The sequence below is a fragment of the Castor canadensis genome, chromosome 3 (genome assembly GCF_047511655.1).
Source record: "Castor canadensis chromosome 3, mCasCan1.hap1v2, whole genome shotgun sequence".
In the NCBI taxonomy this organism is placed as follows: domain Eukaryota; kingdom Metazoa; phylum Chordata; class Mammalia; order Rodentia; family Castoridae; genus Castor; species Castor canadensis.
This window is the reverse complement of record NC_133388.1, coordinates 126277153-126300768: the sequence shown is the minus strand read 5'-3', so window position 1 is coordinate 126300768 and position 23616 is coordinate 126277153. Positions and strand designations below refer to the sequence as shown.

The 23616-nt window shown below is 34.7% G+C and overlaps 1 protein-coding gene across 16 annotated transcripts in view; it reads right to left on the bottom strand.

Moving 5' to 3' along the window:
* Nucleotides 1-23616, bottom strand: part of Asph (aspartate beta-hydroxylase) — a 201147-nt gene that overhangs the window by 142809 nt on the left and 34722 nt on the right. For 4 of the 16 annotated variants that reach the window (XM_074068610.1, XM_074068609.1, XM_074068605.1 and 1 more), the window contains exons 3-5: nucleotides 22895-22939; nucleotides 21551-21619; nucleotides 11224-11265 (exon numbers count right to left, since the gene is read on the bottom strand). In XM_074068610.1, the coding sequence (XP_073924711.1) occupies nucleotides 11224-11265; nucleotides 21551-21619; nucleotides 22895-22939 (156 nt within the window). The other 12 variants (XM_074068613.1, XM_074068606.1, XM_074068614.1 and 9 more) reach the window with 6 other exon arrangements.

Below are 23616 nucleotides of genomic sequence, written 5' to 3'. Positions count from 1 at the left end.
GCCATCCTTCACTAACCACACAGGGAGCAGGCTTTCAAACCTAGTTCCATTGGTGCCCTAAGCAATGAAGTATCTTCCCATCAAATAATAAATATTTAACCCATTCCTGAAAGCCCCATTCCTGTTGGAGTTGGAGAAAAATTTCATTTGAAAAAGAAACTGCAATGGTAACAGTGTTAATCACTAGTATATCAATACTCAGACATGCAAGGTCCTGAAGAGTCACCTGGAAATTTTCTTTAAAATTGATAGAGTGAAATATATGCGAAATGTTAAATAAGGAAGCAAAAGCATACAACACGAGAAAATATGGTGCAGTTTTCTTTTCTATCTGAAGTGGAAGTGGAACTTTAAACTTACAAATTCTTGGTCCCAGTTATTTTCAGAGATGGAATCAACACAAAAATAAACTTCAAAGAAGCTGAACTTGGTATTAATGTATTCTTCCTTAGACCTCTATAAACTTCTAAAGCTGAACAAAATACATTCTAGACTAGAAATGCTTTAATAATCTATATGAAAGAACTAGTCCTAACAAGTTTTTATGTTGTTGCAAAAGAAAAAATTGTCACTCAAACTTCGTTTGGTTTGTAACACCTAAGGCAAAAAGTACACAAAAATTAAATGGGAGACATAACAAGTAAGAGCAATTCAGAGTCAAAGGAAAGGTTTCCAAGCTGGTTTTATTAGATACAAACGGCAAGAGTGTAGCACTGAAATTTTGATAATATTCAAAATCATTATGAAATGAGATTATCAGTTTTCACACCCCTGGAGCTGCATACAACAAACCACCACTCATAATGGATTGAGCAAGAAGATTTATTATCCAACTGAGTAAGAACAGCAGAGGCCAGCTGGCTTGCTCTCAGTACTGGCTTCCCCTTGGGCACCAATCAGGGCTCCCCACTGCAAGATGATGTCCAGAAGCAAAGGGACCAACTTTCACTCTGCTTCCTTCTTAGGCTTGAGAAAATCCTCCCGAGATGTTCCCAGCAGTCCTCACTTCCAGTTCTCTAATCGTCAAACCAGGACCTGCTTCCAGTCCTAAGCTAGCAAGAGGACCAAGATGACCACAGCTGCCTCATGGTCATCATCTAGGGTTGAATGTTGACAGTCTACCACAATGGCCACAATGTAATTTGGAAAATTAATCAATTCCCTTAATACTTACCATGGTTTTAATTCTGTAGTCTCATAAGTTAGGAAAATTTTAAGTTTGCATTTAATAACTCTATAAATGTTCCTCTGCTTTTAATTAAAAATGTAAGAATCTATAAAAACTAAATGAAGTCAGCACTGTAACCATTCATAGTGGTCTTGAACATTTGATACAACCACCCTGGATCCATTATTAGCTTATTTATTCACTGTTGCCCAACTACATATGACCAGAATAAAAATGAACAAATATACTTCTTCCCATAAATGTAATAGTTCTAAACTTACTAAATTGCATGTATTTATGCATTCAATAAACATTTCAGTAGTACCTATTGATGGAAGGCACTGTCCTACAATAAATGAACATACAAGACACCTTTCAAGGAAAGGAAACAAATAGAAACATAAGAAACGGAATGGGGAAGATGTGAGCAGGGAGAGCCAGGCGTTAGGGAAAGGGGAGGGGCTATGCACAATAAATGGGTGAGGAAAAGGCTTACTGATTACAATTCAACAGACTTCTGAGACAAACCAGGGATGGGCCAAGCGTTACACTGGCAATTCTCCAGATAAAGGGAAGAGCAAGCATAGAATTTCTCGGTTGGGAACATGCGTGGCATGAAAAGCAAGCTAGCTGAAACAGGAGAGAAGTGAGCCAGGTGTGAGTACCTTAAACACCTTGGGACAATAAACCTCCCAGCCTGAATGTGAAGGATTCATTTTTCCCAAGGATTACATTTGTCCCTTGGTATATGGGGGACTGGTTCCAGGATGCCCACTGATACCAAAACCCACAGAAACTCAAGTCCTTTCTATAAAATGGTCCTGGATACTCAGTCATCTCTAGGTTACTTGCAATACCTAATACAATGTAAAGCGAGCTAAACAGTTGTCAGACAGACTTAGGAAATAATGACAAAGAAAAAAAAGTCCATCTGTACATGTTCAGCACAAATACAAATCCCTCTTTGTAATACTTTTGGTCCATGGTCATTGAATCTATTGACATAGAACCTGAAGATGCAGAGCTGCAGATGGAGGATTGTCTATATATGCAATCTGCTCCCCCAGTGAAATCTTGGAATTATCAGAATTTCAATTCATAGCATTTTATAATATAGTTCTTAAAAGCTAAGATTTTTTAAAAATTTGGTTAATTAATCTCTAGTTCAGAAGTCAATGGTGAACAGATACATGAAAATTTTTGGTCATACCTGTCTGAGTTACCCCAGCTTCGGTTATTTGTGAAGGCTAAGTACTCAGAACAGCTACTGTTTCACATGCAAGTAGCCTAAGGATATAGATCGCTATATCCCAGGAAGAAGGCTAGGAGGCACATGAAACCCAAAAAACATTCTGGGACATAAACACACCAGAAAGGCACATATGCTTGACCATGCTAATTCTTGCCAATCCTGGCTTGTATAATCAGTGGAAACAGATCTTAATAAGTACACCAACAGTATACTCTTAGAGCTAAGCAATCTTCTGAGACTACCAGGTACTAAGAGCTGTCCAAAGATAGAAAATAGGAGGCATGTTACTCAAAACATCTTTTTATGACCCAAGATGGAAATATTTCAGAAAGAGGATACTGCAAATCAGTACGAATTAAATACTGACATAAGGGTCCCTAAGAGCCTGGTTTCAGGACCAAGAAAGGCTCTCCACAAGACTGAAAAGATTGGGCTCACTTTAACATCATACAAAACACAGCTAAGGAACATGGACATGGTCCATGGAGCAGTGTGCACAAGCTTTGGCACCTGAAGGCCACCTCTGAATTCCATCTCAGCAATTTGCCAACACACTTTGGTTTCCACAAATACAGAAGAAGGATAAAGTAGTACCTATTAAAAGAGTTTTAAGAACTGGGATAATTTAAATTCAGTAATATATATTTTTGCACCAATTTATTTTTCTATTTCTTCTAAAGAAATAAATTTACTCCCCTCTCCTCTTGCACGCAGCAACATGAACAGTTACAGACAACTTCCAAGGTAGTTAAAACTGCAATTCCTGAGGCATCTTCTGGGCTTTCCTTTTCTTATAATAGTCTTCAACAGTGTTAACAGACCTAAAATACCTTCAATGATCTGTTTTATATATTCACCATTGAACAAATAAATGCTGGGAACTAAACATTACCAGTTTCTAGTACAGGTGCCAGATAAGTGGTTACAAAGCATAGGGATGAAGCAGGGTGAAAAGCATGCTAACTGGAGCAATGCAGGGTCCATCCAGCGATCTGCTGGGTCCCACACACCTGAGTGCAGGTATTACTGCCGGGCTGGGTCCCACAGGAGAGGCAGAAGTTGCCTGATAGAGAGAGCAGGAACACATTCTAGGCAGAAAGAACAGTACCAGTACTGACAAGAGATCCATTTTCATTTTCTTCCCAGCCCCTGCTTTATTTCAAAGCATTTCAATGCAGACACTGAAGTCCTCTGATCACTTGTATACCAAGTGCTTTATTCAGCCCAAGCACACTGTGGATTCTCAAGAATGTGTTGAATGGGTCAGTAAGTGGGAAATTAGACAGAATGTGGGTGTTTAGAAAATTATCAAACAACACAAAAACTTTAAGTATACTTAAAGTTCCTCTAATCTCTTATAATACAACAGAGGTAATATTTAAGGCAAAGAAGATATAAATGAAAGGCAGATTTCTATGATATACATACACCTTACTTAATTTAGAGTAAAAGTAATACATAAAGTGACAGCAAATGAGACATGAAAAATAACACAGAAATGGCTGACCTTTCGTTCTGTAGGATTTACAAAATTGAAAGTTTTGCAGAAATTGGTTACTATATAAAAATTATAGTGAAACCAGTAACACAAATGTAGATCATATGGTTAAATCCCTGGGCAAATGGAAGAAAAAGGATATTGAGACAGAATATTATTGAGGATTTTTTTCAGATTAACTTGAACAAGATTTTCATAAAATATCACTATTATTCTGCTACATAATACTCTCCCTTAGCTTCCTAAAAATAAAAATTTTCTCTTCAGACAGAGGGGGAAATGGAAAGGGCTTAGTGGCAAAAACAACCTAGCTTACCTAGTAACTAAATGGTTGTATTTACCAATATGTCAATATTCCCTTATACTCTTTCAACTGTCTAAACTTATTGCTGGCCAAGGGCTAGGATGGCATCTTTATTTCCCATGACTTCTTACTCCAAAATGTCTGTTTTGGCCCACCCCACTCAACTGTTTGGGTAGCAAAAAAAGCAAGAACAGAATAAGGAAGAAACAACAAACTCCAGAATCTGCCCACTTTCAGTGCAGATGGAGAGCAGTCTGTACACATTCTCTGTCAGCATGCTCTGCACTAGCCCCCTTTCTTTGGTAAAATAGTTTTTCTTCATCCAACAGTTGTTCAGTGGACATTCACATAGTTCAAGTCTTACCAATTACAGTTTCTTAATCTCCCACCCTATAGGGAAAATGGCTAACCATAGCAGGAAACTGCCTGAGAAGAAAACCAACATTCCTACAGAGCCAGAGATGGACAGAGAGGCTCAGACGACTGAGCACTCGATCCAGCACAACCAAAACCCACAAGCTACCCTTGTGCCTCACAATTAATGTGAGTTAACCAATGTTTTTTTGTCCTTTTAAGTTAAATTAAAATGGACTTAACACATGTAGCCCAAAGAATCCCAGAGAATACTCCAAGATAAAACTATAAATATATTACTAAAATCCATAAGAAGAATGATGAATACCTTTTCTATAGAAACATAGTAACACTGAAACTTTCAGACTGAGTATTAGAGATTAAATAGGTTTGGTGGGACTAGTATAGAAAGCCTCTAAAGAGCAAAAAGTTGCTTATATAGAAAAATAAGTTCTGGGTACAAAAGAAACAAGTTTTTCACAGTAGGCTGGTTATTAAAGGTCTCTATTGTACCATACACTTAGGACTGTCAATATCACCTTTTATATCCCATGTTTTCATATTATAGCAGTATTATTTAAAGAACCAAGCATTCTTACACCCTCACACATACATAACATGTACTATTTTCTTCACTTGCCCTCTCTATGAGCTCAGGGAACAAACATGGTAGAGCCCTTTACAAACATACAGTTGTTGTAAAGGATAAAGGACAATATTGTCTCCTAATCTGTTAACAAAAGCAGAAATATGATCATTGCTCCAGTGCTTCCAAATTTTTAACTGCTGAGACACCACAGTTCACTTATTATCATTATTCTACAAAAGACAATGCCCACCATTGCCAGCTCCGTACACCTATGCAACAGCAGCTGGTTCTCACACCACTTTGAGGGACTGGTGTTAACTTCAACTTACAAATGAAAACAACCATTTCCAAGACCTATTTTATAGTGAAATAATCCAAGTAATCAATTCTGAAAATGTTACCAATTAACATGCAGGAGAAGGAACCAATGAGGACACAGGAGAAAGGAACCCATGTTAGAAGGCAATAGGCTAAGTCACTAACCAGACCCATTTCATAGAAAATGACCACTTTACAGTTTACTTAAAACTTACTCTTTTCTCTCTTTTTTAATTGAGGTATCTAAGGGAGTCCTTATTATCCAAGTAATCATTATGAGAACTGCTGAAGTTGCATGTATAAATAGGTCATAATAATATAAGTACCCTCTATCCAAGCACTTTCAGAATTAACTCCAATAGTCTTCCTGGAGTAACTCAAGCAATGGACTGATATATGTCCATTAATTTACCATCTCTTCCTCACAGGCAGACATAAAGAGGATCATCTATATACAATATAAACCATCCATGAAGGAACACTGAAAACCTTCTGAAAAAAATGTATTGAAAACTCGATTAGAAATGATATTTTTAGAAATTAAGCAAATTCACACACAAAGCTACTAACAAATGAGACACGAGTCAGATATCCTAACAAAGAAGAAAAGATTCAGTAATGACATAAGTTCTTCAAAAGAATTTGAATAATAAGTTTTTAAAAAATTCTTGAACAAATTGATAAGCTCTCAAATATTTTTGTAAAGCTGTCTTTAGAATGACTACATTACTAAAATGTGATCTACTATAACAAAATTCAAATGAAGTTCTGCCAATAATGTCATTTAAATTTCTAAGTATCATCTTGTAAGAGAACTTAAATCAAAATATTATTAGGGAAAGGACAAAAATCTTAGTTTTTAGCTTTCATTTTCAGGTGTTCCCCAAGCTTTCTGTGATTCCCGTCTACACAGAATTATAGCTTATTTTCAGTTGACTTAAAAGGTCCTTCTGGCTTGAATTATCCTTAGGCAACAATATGAAGGCATAGAAAAGTATCTTCCTAATAAATAAAAGAATGACTGAAACTGAAAATGCACCAACGTTCCACTTATCTCAGCAGTATAATTTAGTATCAGGATTTTGAAAATCTTGCAACTTTTACATGTGGTGGGTATTTGTTTTGCTTCTGTCCAGTTCTCAAATACACCCTCTTCTTGTCCCAGAGGCCCCCTTCCTGTGGGAAACATTTCAAACAGCTTGGGTGGGGCCCGTGCAACCCCCACCCCAAGACTTTGAGCAAGCATGGGAGGAGTAACTACAAAAAACATTCCCATGTACACCAGACCATACCAAGCAAGCTGAAATTCTCCCAGGGACTTCCTGCACAGACCCATCCCAGAAACTACAAAGATGTGTCTGCAGTTTGCTGAGGAACTTTCATCATGCAGATGAAATAATGCTGAAAGAAACCACTAGAGCTAATATATGGGGAAAGAGGCCCACTGCAATAGCTCACACCTGTAATCCCAACTATTTTGGAGGCAGAGGCTGGGAGGATAGAGGTTTGAGGCCAGCCCAAGCAAAAAGATAGAAAAATTCCCCATCTCAAAAAATAAGCTGAGTGGTGCCACATAAATATAATCCCAGCTACGTAGTAGACATAGGTAAGAGAACAGCAGTCTGAGGCTGGTGGTAAAATTAAGGGACCCTATCTGAAAAAATAACTAAGAGCAAAACAGGCTGGGAGTATGGCTTAAGTGGCAGAGTACCTGCCTACCAAGCCCAAGGCAATGAGTTCAAGCCATAGTACTTCTGGGGGTGAGTGGGGCAGGGTGGGGGGAGATAATTTGGGAAAAGAACAAGCCACAGTCCTTCAAATTGCTAACCAAAGGAAACTCCCTTTGGTTTACTGTGTTCTGATCATCTATGAAAACAACAGCAAAATCCAGGGTAATCAAAATATGATACTTTAAATTATTCTATGGTACAATTACTTTGGGCCTTAACCCTCCTCCCCCCAAAATGGTAGGATTGGCTCAGACAGAGAAATTGGATTGTCTTCTAGGATTCTTCCTTTGCTGCAGAATTCTATTATGTAAGCTAGAATTTTTGACAACTACATGAGTAAGAATTAAACTTTAAGTGGTAAAGGTTGTTGGCTTATAAGAAAAAAGGTACACAATACTTTTAGAAATACTTACACTTAACAGTACTCAATTCTGGTCTGAAATATCTTTAGGCCAAAAACCTCTATTGCTAAGCTCTTCACAGAAAAGGTAAAGAATTATTTTTTTAAAAAGATCTTCTTGATACTATTTTTGATTCTGTTATCAGGTTACAAAATTAGTAATCAAAAATAGAGATTTAAAGATTAAAAACTTTTTGCACAGAATGGTACACATCATTTGTAGAAATGTATTTCTTATTAAAATTTCATTTTATTCAGTATCTTCTGATGGGCAAAGTTCTGGCCTCAAATTTCCAATTCTTTAGAAATGGTAAATAATTATAATCAAATATTAAAAATACATGCCATTCAAACAAAATACCTGAATAAAATAGTCTCCTGTAAAATTCATCTTAAAGTGAAATAATTAAAGTCTTTTTTATAAGCATTCTGAATCTGTAAAGGTATCCTAACATGAAACTAGTTAGGGTGCTGTCCAGAGAAAAGCTGGTGGTAGGGGAAGAGCGAGGAGGGGAAGAGAAAGGAGGGAAATAGAAGGGAAAAATAGGTAAAGAAAGGAGGAAAGTAAAAAAGGGCAAATAGAGAAAGAAGGTAAGTACTTATCAAGTCAGGTACTTAGGGTACTTGAAAGTTGTGTCACTCTGCAAATACAGTATGCAACATCTTAATATTATTACTTAATTCCAACAAAAATATTTAATAGATTAATAAACCCATCAGAATTCATATTATACATATATATTTTCTGAAAAGAATCAATAAATAAAACTAGAAATTATTACATATTTTGTATTTTAAAAACTTCATCTTTTTAAATTTAGAAGCAAAACACAGTATATTTTAATTTCAAAGAACTGACTTATTGAGCACCAATAAGTACATTCAATGGTTAATGTATAAATCTTGCCCAACCAGAGCAATACTAAGTTGTCTAGGCCTGTCAGCAGAAAATAGTAATCAAGAATGTTACCCCTTCTGGATGATGACACAAGAGCTTCAGATCTTTTTCTTCTGGTTATTTCCCTTGGCCAAGTGTGCATGCCTGGCAGAACTTCTTTCCTTTCTGTCATCTTTGTCTTTGGATGCCACTTTATTACAAACATCCTTCGTATTTGGTGATTTTTTCTTATTTTCCTTGGATTTAGCACATTTATCTGGGTCTAATTTCTCCTTTTCTTTGTCCTTTTTACCTCTAGGAGACTGTTTTCTGGATGTACCTGAATCAGCAATTTTCTTATCCTTCCACTCATCCTCCTTCTCCTTCTTCCCTCTTTTTCTCTCTTCATTCTTGCTCTCCTTCCTTGACACAAGTTTCCCGCTTTCTTTCTTGAGCTCTTCTTTAGTAGGTTCTTTAACTTTCAGGTTTTCCAATCAAAGCAAAAAATATTTACTGATCACCTCTCTTAATTCATAGAACAGCAATTTAGTGAAAAGGTTTTGTCTTTTCACCCATCTCCCCCAACACAAGAACTGCTCATTCAAAAAATCCCATTAATTCATAGCTTTTAAGTTGACTAAAAAGAGATTTAAATTTCCATAAAATATCAGCTATAAAATAAATGCTGGCACCTTGCCATCTGTTCTTCCAGTTTAAAATATGATTTGTCTTGTGTTAACACAAGTTTAACATGCAACATTATTTAAGTGAGTCCACCCACAAGGGCAGTAATTTTCACAAAGTTTTAACTCACATTTCATAACTATAATGACATAAGTAAAGGAACACTGGCAATATAGAAACAAACTCTCCATGACTTATTTTAATACAAAGATAATTAAAATTTCTTAGTTTGAACGAAACATAATGTCCTTAAGAAAGTCCATGAGAAAAATTATGCACAAAAAAAGTTAAATATCATTCAACTGTCTTAGCTAAGTAAGCAAAAAATAATCTCCATGCATAGGAAGTTTTAAAATCACTATCTGTAGCATTTACAACAACAAATATAATTTTTTTGATAGTCAACATTACAAAATCAGTATTCCTTTAGGTATGTTTCCTTATTAACTTATGAAGAACCACTCACACCAATATAATGCATCTTCCATGTTCATAGAGAAGGAAATGCAACTGAATGGAATACACAGTTAATTCCAAATCTCATATGAGATAATGCTTTCAACTTGCTTTACATAAAGTAAATGGTAATTAGCAAAAGCATTAAATTTAACCTTCTTGTTCTCTTACCAGGAAATCATAAGAGAAAGTGTTTCTGCATAATGTAGCATTTAAGCAGTGAAAAAGAAAATGACAGATCTTTTTATTATAAAAAAATGTGGAAGATGTTTTTGCCAATCAAACACATTTAAAACTCACACAATGCAAAATGAGCTCTAGATTTGCGGTGCTCAAAAACAAACAAAACCCTTCTGCATTCTATCTTTCTACACAGTGTAATAATGTCTTAATTAACCATTAACAATATCACGTAGTGTTTCTCTATTAATTGAAGAAACAAAGAAATGCTTTGTTTCTTCCTGAAAATCTAATCAAAATCCCTTAAAAATACAAAATTGCATTCATGCAGAATTCATCCTGTTAAGAATTCCTTCTATTTCAATGATATTTGTGGGATAACATAGAAAAGACATTGCAAAAGAGCAAAATGCTTATCAAGTCTTATGTGCAAACTGTTTTAAATAATTAAACTCTTAATATTTAATCTGCCTTTCTAGATCAAGAAGTAAAATTATAGTTTTTTGGCCACTCACTTCATTATCATTTATATAAAAATGAAATTATGAAATTTCCATTTTCTTCCTGGGAATGATTCTGATGGGATGCAAAGTTAAAACATTAAAATTTCCTCATCCTAAAACTAAAATATAAGTAGTAAAACCCTGTACTCACCTAGTGAAAGTCTCACATGTTCATGTTTCACAGAAAGCAAACTACAAACCGTATGCCAAGCACTTGATCACAAAAGACCAACACAAGGTTTTTAAAGAAAATCATGCAGTTCCTCCATGCCCTTCTCCTTCATGTTTACATGGAAATAAGAAAAATGATAGGGACAGAAAGGCTACAATATTTAACTGTTAGCCTACATATAATGACAACACATATAGCAATTTTAATGAATTAAAATATAAAGCATAACAATTTTTATAATGACAGAATGCAGCACTCCAGATTATAAACCTAAACTTGCATTTTATTGGAAAGTATTCATTTGAGCAAACCAGCTTTTATTGTGCTCTTAGACAGTGTTATCAACTTTTAGAGAAATGAATCACTGATGAACTTATTTTTATAGTAATAATTCAAAAATCAAACCAAGAAAAGGCTTTAGGTAGCAAGGTAAGATGTATATATGTATATCTAATATAATCAAATAAATGTAACATGACACTGTTATGTAGTCTTAATATAAAAACAATAGTAAGTTTTGACAACATAGAAAAGGAAATCAGTTAACATTATAGGCTTGTGGAAGAAAATTCTTGAATGAGGTTTTGAAAAAAACCTCATGATATAAGGTGCACTTAAACCAAAAAGCAGTATTATTTAGCATTAGTAGTTGCATTTACATAACATGTCCATAAAATGTCATGCACTTTCAAGCGTGAATGTGATTCATTCAAGGCTAATTTGAAAAATAGAAAATACCTTTAGCCTTAGCTTTTCTCTTGGCTACCCCACCAGGTCCTTCTGTTGGTATTTACAAGACGAAAATAGGTTACACAGACAAAATATTGAGGAAATTAAGAACTATGTCTAAAAAAGCTGAAGATATCAAATTTACCACAAAAAAAGACACTTCAACATACAAGAATCATTTATGTGTCACTTTAAAGTGTTACTTTCATTATCTATTAACAGGTAAATACATTGTAATCAGCGTATGATCTAGTCAACACAATTTACATCGGACCTTTAAGACTCAGTGGCTTTAGAAACACATAATTATTACTGGAAACGGCATTTTGCTGCAGGTGGTAGACTTCTGCTCGACCCACAGATGATCAGCATTCCCTACTCCACCACTGCCATACAAAACAAAACAGGCAGCTGACTTTTAGAGAATTGTAGTCTTTAAACAACCATCACTTTCCCCCCATCATTTGGGCTTCTTTTTAAAAAGTTACGTAAGCACCTTTTTTACTCTAATAACTTTACTACAGCTATCTTCTTCCCCTTTTGGTAAATAAAAGTCCTGACAATGGCTTTCTTTTTGATCCTGTAACAAACATCAATACCATATGCTTGCACTCTTTTCCAATTAGGCTATACTTAGAACCTCACTCAACTGATCTTCCTTTTATACTTCCCAATTACAAAAATGCTATTTTATATTCATAAATGGGCAAACTTTCTAAAGTGGCAGTCCAGTTTTTAGGCTTATCAGGTGGGCGGTACAGTTCTTACTATTTAGGGGACTGGGAGAAGGAGAACACATACAACTGGTCACTCAAGAGTGGAGGTCTAGGGTGGTGTCAAAAGACCCCTCCTCCCCGCGAATCACAGTGCTGCAAACTACAGAACCCATTCTGTATGTTTCTTGAAATCACAATCACATCCACACTTCTCATATTGTTCGTATCTTCTTCCATTCCTAAATTCCCTTCCCTTTACAATGAAAATGGTAATTTCTTACACCTGAAATATCAGCATTCTGAAAAAAAAAAGTATGTTTTACCACTGACTAAATAAAAAAGTAAAAAAGGTACAGCTGTATCTGCCCTCATACTTGATATATGTAGGAGACCTAACCACTGCATTTGTTATGATTATTCTTCATAATTAAAACTTGATTCTTTCCTAAACTCAGTCAAAACAACATACTACTTTGTAAAGCAGAATGCTATCTTGGACCAGTTCCTACTAAACTTTATTTCAGAATAAAACACCAAACCTACTCTTGTAATACTACACTTTAAATACATGACCATTTTTGAATGTGTAAAAGAACTTAGCATAAAGTATCAAAATATACTTATAGTACTGCCAATGTGTCTTTCCTGGCTGCTGCATGTCCTCCCACAGCAGGCCTAGATTTTCCAATTAAAAAAGTAATTTAAAAAATTAGACTATCTACTTCCCATATCTACTCATGATAGTCTCAAAAAGAGTTGCACTGAGGAAAAGGCTAAAGCTAACTTTGATCATGAATAAACCAAAATATTAGATTACCAACAGACTAATCAAACAGTTAAAAATGATTATTGTGGGTGGGTAGCTCACACCAGCTACTCAGGAGGCAGAAATTAGGAGGATCACAGTCTGAGACCAGCCCAGGCAAAAAGTTAGTGAGACCCTATCTCAATCACTAAGCTGGGCATGGTGACATGAGCCTGTGGCTCCAGCTACATGGGAGGCCTTAAATAAGAAGATCATGGTGACCTAAGATTCAGGATGCTAGGCTAGTTGTTGCTTCATACTCAGGCCACTTCACAGTTCCTGGGGAGACCTGGCAGTCATTATGATCCTCAGTTTCTCATCTTCCTCCTTCCTATACTGGAACATCATATCCATTTGAACCCTGACTACACATAACAGAAAGAGGCATCACATGCTTAAGTAAACTTGAATCTGGGAAACTGTGACTCCAGAGTTCATGTCTATTCTTGTTAAATGCAGGTCAAGACAAGATATCGAGTTCCTTTTAAAAAGCTGTAATGACAATGCTATAGACATCTGGAGGAAAAGCAAGCTACAAAGCTACCAACCTCTAAAATGAATGGGAAACCGAGCTCAGGAGCGTAAGACAACTGAAAAAGTAAAGGAACAGAACAGAGAGATCTGTCCAAATGAGGTGAGATTGTAGAAAGTCCACCTGACGATGTTTGTTAGCACTGGTCAGTTTGAATGAATTTTAAAATGTCATTTCTCTTGGAAAAAATTCAAAAATTTATTATTATTCAACCTGGTTTTAAAAAAGAAAATAATAAACTTCAGTATTTTAGTATGCAAGGAAACTGAGGCTTGCATTCATGGGGACTAATACCAGCATATGATAATATTCAAATATTAAGTAATATCATGCACTGGGCTCAACTTTGAAGAATCAAAGAACTAGTTCCTAGCTTGAAGGAGTTCATGGTCTAGTTGATATCTGCTCCTAACCATTACATGGTTATCTCAACAAATACAGACAGAGAATTGGCATACTTGCTCATTAATAAACTTACAAAAATAAATTCTGAGTCACTGAATTTCTTATAAGTGTTCCAAACACATTATGATCAATGAAGATTCCACAGCCCAAATCACAGAAAGCTTTTTATATGTTTTATAAACTGAAGTAGTTAACCAAGAATCTTAAGTAGGAAGGTCACTAAGTACCAGTCTACATAAGGATATGGACTGACAAGTGATCAAATTAAGAATCACTGCCTGTACCTACATCTACTTTTGATAATTCTCTTTTTAAAAGTTGAAAGTATTGGGACAAGAAAACATTACATTCTGCATAACTAAGGGAAAATAAAAACAAACCAGAACTCAAGCAGAAAAAAATATTTTTTCTTACACGTCTGGAAACTGCTCTATAAGACAGGAAGATAATTTGTAGAGTGAACAATTAAATGCATGATGAATAAGCAGGGCCACACTATGTCCTCCATACATGCATTTACAGGACTCCACCGGCACAAGCTGACAGCCAGGCCTCAGGAATTAGTAGGATCAGCACCCAGAACACTCCTGCAGCTGGCTCGCACCCCCACTCATGTTCCAAGGGAAATCAGTGCTGAAAGAATCCCCAATGTTCCTGCTCTGTTTCTGCATCAAACTCCAAAGATCCCAATGCCTCTTCAGTTGGACAAATGGCAGAGCACCAAAAGAAGTTAAGAATTGCCACTCTGAGAGACCAACACTACATCTAACATGCAGCACAATCCAGAGATTCTTAGGTTGTTCAAAACTGAAAAAAGCACAGAGTAAATATAGAATGACTTAAAATTCCAGAACTATAAATAAACTCTCAAATGTACAGAATACACTGTTGCCTTTTTAAGTAAGCTACTAAGTTTAAAAGACATGAGCTAGGAAAACTTGTATTATGAAACAAAAGTACAAAAAAATCCTTACAAAATTAAGAAATATACATATATAATAAACAAGACTTAAGCAAAGTCAGGTTGATCAGCATCAAGATATTTTATACCACAGACTTGCCAAAACCTTTATTCACTCTTACACACAAAAAAAAATTCCTTAGGCACAGGTGGAAGGAGGTCACAGAAGTCAGGGGTTCATAGCTACCTGTGTGTTACTTTCATCAGAGATTTTTCAAATAGGACCATTAGAGGTGGTACAAAATAAATGACCAATTATCATCTCACGTCCTTGTCTTTCACTTAATATAATAAAGCATAATTAATTTCTGTACATAAAATGTGCGTTAGTATCATGACATAAAACCAAGCCTGATGAGAAATTAATTATAAACAATTTTAACACAAAAATTTAATTATTTACTTCTCATTATCTAAAACATCTAGAGTTAGTATGCATGACACATTAACAAATAAGACTTTTTTAAAACTATTTTTCAGACAATCACATAAGTGAATTTCATTAATAATAAAACCTACAATTCTTGTGAATTTAAATCTAATGAGCTTTGATACTTCACAGTATTTACGTTCAAAGTGAAAGACATGATAAAGGCAGACAAAGGCTGAATAAACTTTCCAAAAGAACATTACTAAATAATACCCATTCTATTTAGCTTATGGCTTAGCTGAAGTGCTTGTATATTTGAAAGTCAAATGCTTCCTTCAGAAACAGAATGATACCTACTTCCAGAATAACGGGACAAGAGCAACAATAGTTTAAATATTCATTTAAGCTTCAGGAAATCACTATCTAATGACAATATTTACATCCATATCTAAAAGAAGCTACAGAAGAATGTCATATTTTGGTAAAATTAGCAAATTGGGCAATCTTCCCTGGACATGGACACAATGGACAGAGAGGATAGGTCCTGGTGTTCTGATTTCAGACATCTACTTTTAGGCTGTCATTTTATAATCAAGAAACAAAGTGTGTCATATTTCACTCAGAACAAATGGATGAACAATCTCTTTACTTGAAAGTAATTTGATTAAATATGAAAAGTAGAAATAGTCAAAAACAACTATCTAAAATGCAAATTTTTTTAATTAAGCTCTGTGAAGAACCAAAGCTAAGCAAAATTTTATAGATGCTTAAAGATATTTAAAAATTTGACTCCTTCAAAGAGTAACAGAAGTCAAAGCTCTTAACTCTTACCCCTTTCATGTTGTAAGAGCTTCGCTTGGGGAGAAATAGATGAAATCTTTCTTTCAGAAATGTATTTTATGTATAGCTAACATAATTTGCTTTTGCTATCACTAAAGCAAACTCATTTTAAAGAAGTTGATAGGGAAGTTTTTATTCTCTAGAAATTAATGACCACTTTAATAAATTTAATTTATAAATTTAAATATATTATACCTAAACCAAAACTGTATATAGCTAGTTAATAACAGAGGAAAAAAATGGAAAAAGACTGTTACTTAGGATGAATAATTTTAATATATACAACATTATTTAAGATACATACTCACATTTTCCCTCCAGTATATTATGTTTACTTTAAAAAAAATACAAATCACCTTCTCTGGATGTATATTTGGAAATGAAATTAAAAATAAATTTTGCTTTCAGAAACAGAAATATTCAGACATACTCTGATGTGAATTCATAAACTTAACTATCCTAAGGCAAAACCATGGGGTTATTTTAAAAGTATTTCCAAAGCACCATTAATACAGAATTTTACACTGAAATTTGCAATGACCCTAACTGACAACTAATTATAGATTAAAAAAAAAAACAGCTTTTTAAAGAACCATCATTTTACACGAGACAAGTTAAAGATCAATAGAGAAGCTTTTAACTTATGAATCATGCCAGAAAAAAAATATATAATCAAGTCCATTAGAACCATCATCAATAGTGTGTTAGAAAGACAAGCATCAAGGGTTAACCACAACACAATTTGCTACTGTTAAGTTTCCAAGCTTAGTTCAGTGAATACATAAATTGAGACAAAATGATACAGAAACCAATTATACCACCAAAAACATCACTTTCAATGTAGTTTGTAGACAGCTGCAAGAATGAGGAATGACACTTTCTTTACTAGAAGTTGGGGGAGCCAAGCCAGAGACTAGCAAATAGCTATAGTGGGCAAGATCACATGGTTTACTTTTACTGTAAAGTCACAGCTGCCCCACTGTACATTAAGCCCTGCATAAGCAAAGGAAAGGGGAAAAAAAGTAGACTGCTCTGGGTTTTCAGAAGCCAGTGATTTCAGTCCCTGCATCAACGTTATTGATTATGTAAATCCAAAATGACACAAGTCTTTCCCTGAACCCCTTCATTCTGTGACGTACCATCAACACCATCTGTGGTTTCACTTTCTTCATCTTCTTCTTCTAGCATTTCAAAAGGAGTCATTATATCATATAGAAATGAGAGGAAACCATAAAACCAATCTGAACTCTCCTCTGCTAAAATATTAAGGACTTCCTCAAGAGAATCAATATTTTCATTACTGCCATCTTTGGTCAGGCCTACACAAGAATAAAGGAAAAGAGAAAAAGAAAATAAGGAAAGCAGTTAGGTGGAAAAACAGTTTAAGAAAAGCGATCTCAAAAAGGATGTGCATCATGGCCAGAGAGGTTTACAGAAAAGGTATTGGGGAAAATAAAGAATCCAACTGAGATGCACACCTCGCAATCAAGTCTCAATTGTACATACCAAAGGAAACCCACAACCTGACCAATCCCCACCTGTCCTACCAGTTCATGAGCAGATGTGCCTTTTTCCCATTAGAGGATCCTGAGGTGGAAAATGACAAAATTATATCAGCTCAATCTGATAGACAGAAATGGGAAGAGTGCACAGAAACAGTATCAGAGGAAAAGGATATAGACTTCTGACAATTTCCATTTGCTCACTTACAAAATATGTTATTATAGCGAGAAGATTATACATACATTTATATCAATAAATATTTACAGAAAAATAGGAAGACTTATTTTCTCATCTTTTCCCCCATAAGACCTAGAATAACCTTAGGGAGCTCTTGAACTTGGAAGACTAGCAGTATTACTGTTGATAGCATCCATAGATGGACATCAATGCATTCAAACTATGTTATTCAGATCACACACTGACATTTTTAACATTACTACATGAGTTAGCATTCTGCTACTCTGGCAACTGACTCATGTTCCAATAATCCTGACTAACAGTTATAGTTAGCTATTAATAATTCTCTCTGCCTACCAATAAAAAATTTAATCAAGGACTTAGCCAGTCATTCACAGTATGAACACCCCAATGAAATGAGGTTCTACTGCAAAGGCTACTGACGTCAGTCTTTTTTAAGCATTGGTAGAAAAACAGGCTCTCACAATAGAAAGAAATCAAAGACTATATTATCATTTGTTTTTTTTTTTTTCTGTGAAGATAGGCTTAGAGCAGGAAAAGAATCTTGGTTCTAGTAGGTGTCAAAACATGCCAATATAGCAAGGCCCCATAATTTTGGGAAGGAAAACAAATTGGAACTTCTGACTATATGAAATGAGAACATCCACAACATTAAAGCTGTTCCAATTATAACTATCCAATTCAGTGATTTCAGGCTTTGGTAATACATCCTTCCTCCATATAGCACAAATACCAGTAAGGAAGACTGACATATAAGGAATTCAAAATATGACAGTTAACTTTCATTCTGAGATTACAGTGAATATTCTGTTTTAGTCAACAAGAGAACTATGTCATTCTTCATATATCTGGAGGGATAGGGAAGGACACAACTTGTGGGTGGCAGTTAAATTATTTTGTGACAAGCCCAGAATGTTTATCACTGAATGCTGCGAACAGAGATCTGCATTCCCACTCAGGACTCTGTGAGAATAAGTTTCTTCTCACTGCCTTAAAACACTATAGCTGCATATTTAGTAAAAAATATTTTAACTTTTGTCCATGTTCCAATATAAATACTTCTAACTAATGAATATAAAATATAAACTTTTCTGCTCTTCAGTATGATTAGGCTAGTGTGCGTAACAAACATGGAAAAGCACCTGAACCAAACTTTAATCACGCCCCGCTTGTGGTTCTTAAAAAAAAAATACCAGTCCACAGAGAAAAATAAAATATTCTGGATTTGTAATTCCATTTCAACCTCTAAGACTAGGTCCTAATTGAAGAGCAGGGTGTTAACGCCTTTGGATAGGCAAACTCTGGTCCTCTCCCCACTTGAGCTCAGTCACACATTCATCCAGTCTATAAATGATTATCAAGGATCTAGGAGCTAAGGACCAGCTTCCCCTTTGTGTTCCAGCCATACCTGATATGGTGCCAGGTAGGTGTTAGTACTAAAACACAAGAACAATATATAAACTCTAGATGATGCTACTCCACAAAAATACTGTTCTTAGCATTTAGTCCTTGGATCGTTTCCTGTTGATCGTATGTGAAAAACAAGTTTGTAAAGAAAATATTTCTAAGCAATGTAGCTTTCACAATGATCCAAACTAAAATCAAAATACTTTTATTTCAGATAATTTGGCCTCAAAAACAGGAAGAACATAGCCAAGAACAGGCTTAGTATAATTTCAAACTATATCAGAAGGGTCTCGGCAGAAATAATACAATTAATGATGTTACTAATCTTAATTAACTCACATACATTTAATTCTATTTCACAAGACAAGCCAAACCTTAAAATGTGAAAAGCAAACATGAATGTATACATTTCCTCAAACTAATATGATTTAGGTATGTATCAATCCAACAAAAAATTGTGAAGTAAATGCAAAGCCATGAAGTTCAATATACCCAAACTGTTACCATACCTTTCGTGCCAAGTTCTCCTATAATCTGCTCTTCTATATTTCTTGCACCCCTTGGACTTCCTGCCTTAATCCAAAACCTATATACTAAGGTTTAAGCTTTACCCTGAAATTGCCATACCAATGAGCATGTACCCAGACAATCTAGCTGTTTTAGGACTAATGCTCACTGTATTCACAGATCCATAACTCCTGATCATACAGAGTTCATTATAAAGTCTCTTCGACCCTCCTACCTCTCCAGATTTTACCAGGTCTTGTCTTTGCTGTCACCAGCCAGTAACAGAGACACAGCTGAGCTACAATAAGCTCGCACATGAGAAAAGAACTTTAGTCATCAAATTCAGTTTAAGTGAAGGTTGTAGTGAATGCAGAGAATTAAATCTGTGTAGAAATAAAGTTAGAAGTAATAGTGAGTCTGACAGTTCACCTTTGGTTTGTTTCAGTTTTACAAAAGCCATGAACTAACTATGAAGTATGTATACAGTAAAACAATTTCTTTACCTCAGCCTACCTTAACTTTCTTTGTGCATTCATTAGTTAAATTACCCAGGTGAACACTGAAATTCAAATTTAGCTCTACCTCCTAGTACATAATCTCTAAAAGGAACAAGTTAGGATTGGCCATAGCAGGTCTCCTTGCTAATGCCAATCCCCAAACGTACAATTAGGTAAACTCTTAATGGTTGGTTAAAAGCTCTAAAGGGAATAAACTTTTGAAATATAAAATATACTAAAGTTATTAATGTAAAAAAAAGTAAAAAGCCAGAGATGAGAAGTAAAATTATTTCTAAAAAAAAGGGAACTTGGCCCACATGAAATTTTTTTTCTTTAAGTAAAGCCAGAATTCATTTAAAGTAATCCTCGGGAGTAGTAAGCCATTTATAGAAAGCAAATAACCATCATCCCGATATGTGAAACTTTATATAATATTTTTCTTTTGCATATCTAAAATGATGGTCATCTGAGGATTAAACCCATGTTCAAAAACTGATTTAGAAATGTTGTGAGAGAATTACACAGAAAGTTCCATTAAGGTTAAGAAAAGAAATTTCATGAAAAATTTTTTATTGTATGCTTCCACTGTAATTTGCTCACACTAATTCCAACTATTTAGTAATAATTTCTTATTACTTGAAGACATATCTAAATATATTACTAAGGTCTAAGGTATATTACATTTAATCGTGACTAAAACCTTTTCTTCACATTTAGAATTTGTTGTTTTAAAAGGGAGGTTAGATTTACCTCCTGAAAGCAATTTAACTGGCTAGTTATGGCATCCTTCCCTTTTGCGCATGCTCATAAATATTAAGACTATTCATCTATGAAGATATCATGTTACTAATCTATTAGCTTAGTGTACAACCATAGCCACTGTTTTTCTAAATGCTTTAATTCATATTAAGCTTTATCCTAAAACCAAGGAAATGATGCTATATAAAACCAGAAATAAACCAGAACAGCAGGCAAGATTATTAAAAGTTTGCCTAGTAATATCAACACCATACTTTCTCCTAAGAGAAAATCAAGACAGGTAATTCTAAAGGTAGAAAGAAAAGACTTGCAATATTTACATAGCTAGAATACCTGGTCAAAAGACCACCAGTTCATATCTTAATGTTAATTTTATCATATGTACAGGACATTTAAAGATATTTTTTACTACCATGATTTTATTTCAAAATGAATTTACATAAGCCTTTAGAAATTTGTTTTCAAATGAAAGTGAATTATGTGAAATGATACTAAAAAATAGCTTACATTACCATGTTGAAAAGAGACTAGGACATTATCTATTTATAGAAACATTAGGTTCAAAATATGAAGTGCTCTAAATCTGAAAACACAAATGCAATTATACTTATTAAAAATGTGTATGAAAGAGCTATATGCCTATATATTTATAAGTAAATTGCAAAATGGTAATCTTAAGGAAAAATGGTCAATTAGCATCTCAACAAGAAACACTGTGAAATAACAAAATATCCTCCAGAAAATGTTTAAAATTTATATAGATATTATTAATGCCAAAATATTCTTTTGATTCTAGTTTTAACTATCACTAACAAAAACAATAAACGTGTACTTGCCTAATAAAACTTTGGCATCATCCACATCAAAATCCCCATCTCCATCAGCATCATAGACTCCTAGTTTTCCTAAAATAGGAGAGAAATGATATAGGAATGAAAGGAAGACAAATTTACTCAGTATTCCCACTTGTTGCTGTCAGGCACATCTTCTCTAGATGCAATTCTTTATTCTTTCAATTCTACAAAGCAGTGCATTACAAATATCTTAGCAGAAATCATGGGAAAATCACTAGCGATTCTAAAACGTAACTGAGATAATATATTAAAGATATAATAAGACTTCATAATAATTTTTATTATACTACTAAAAATAACAGGTAAAATTTTTAACATAAAAAATTAGCAAGTTCTAGCATTTATATAAAGTTTAATATCTGCAAAGTATAAAATTTCATTACACTATCAATACCTGTAGCAAAAGAGACAACCAGCCAAGCCTCAAATAAAGACCAAAGGTAAATAAGCTAACACATAGTATGAGAACTAAAAAAGGGGAGGCTTATTTCCATCAGGAGCACTGCTATGCTTAGCATTTCAAATGGGTCTAATACATTCAGTATCTGAAAATCCTTCTAAAATCAACGTGGTTTATATTTCACCATTGGCAAGAAATATGAAGAAATACCATAATTTGTAGCAATTATTAAACAGAATTCACAAATGCGGCATTAGTAGTAAAAAGAATCGGCAACACTGTTCCCATTTCTTTAATACAAAGCATATTAAAAGATTGCAAAGGAACAGGCAGAAATTTTGGCATAAGGCAAAAAGTCTATCTTCTGAGAACCCTAGCCCTACTTATGAACACAGTTAACGTCCTACGTAGAATTTAGTATACATATTAAAAATTGTAATGATAATAATGGAGAAATAACACCTTTGTGTTATTTCTTCTGCTAAGGAAATGAGAAGCACTAATTTGCAGGTCAAGGCTGTACATAGAACAGAGTTCAACTAGCATTAAAAAGATAGAAAATACTGCTGGCAAAGTGGCTCAAGTGGTAGAGTGCCTGCCTAGCAAGTGCAAGGTCCTGAGTTCAAACCCCAGTCCTACAAAAAAGAAAAGAAAAACTTCAAAATATGTCAAAAGTAGTGCTGGGGATGTAGCTCAGAAGTAGAGCACTTGCCTAACATACTTGCAGCCTTAGGTTCAATTCCCAGACCTGGGGGGGAAATAACAGATAGGAAATACTATCTTTCCTGACATACTCACAAAAGGAAATCAGTTCTGCCACTTCTATTCTCAGATGCAGATGATAACTAAGTTATCATCATAAGGATAAGGATGAAGTCTTAAGACCCTGATGCAGGTACACTCAAAATGCATCTCCAATGGCCTACCTTGAAGTACCTCTGATAAGTTATAACGGAAGTCCTTTGCTTTGGCTGCATGCATGTAAAAACATGACAACTGTTACTTGTGATTAAAGACACCAATATTTTAAAATCTTTTCTTTTGCTCAATAAGTACCACAGCAGTGGATTTAAAGCACAGATTCACTCAGAAGTTCATCTCTGAAGTAAAATTCTGCTAGTCTATTAATCTATTCAGAGGCAGGTTCTTTGATAAAGATAAAAAACATCAATAAAAGATAGATTACACATAAGAAGATCTTATCAGTCTTTGCCCTGGTCCCCCAGCAGATGATATGACAAATAAAGCAGAAGCAAGAGACTAGTGGACAGAAGGAGGTCCTATGCAAGAGTGCATTTCAACAGTCATGTCCTTTACTGGATCAGTAGAGGAAGGTCATTCTTCAGAACTGCCAAAATGGAAATGAGCCAAATGTGCACCACTGATAAATAGACAGGCAAAGCCTTGTGTATCTGTTCAGTGAAGTATTATTCAACCATAAACTGGAGTGAGGACTGCACCTTGAAAACATAATAATTCAGGCTAAGTGCAAAAGTCAAACACAAAAGGCCACATACTGTATGATTGCATTTCTATGCCATGTTTGGTTCAGGCAAAATGACAATCACAGAGTAGAACTGAGTTTGTCAGGGAAGGGGGAGTTAAAAGTAGGGAATAATGAAAATATTCTGGAATTAAATAATGATGG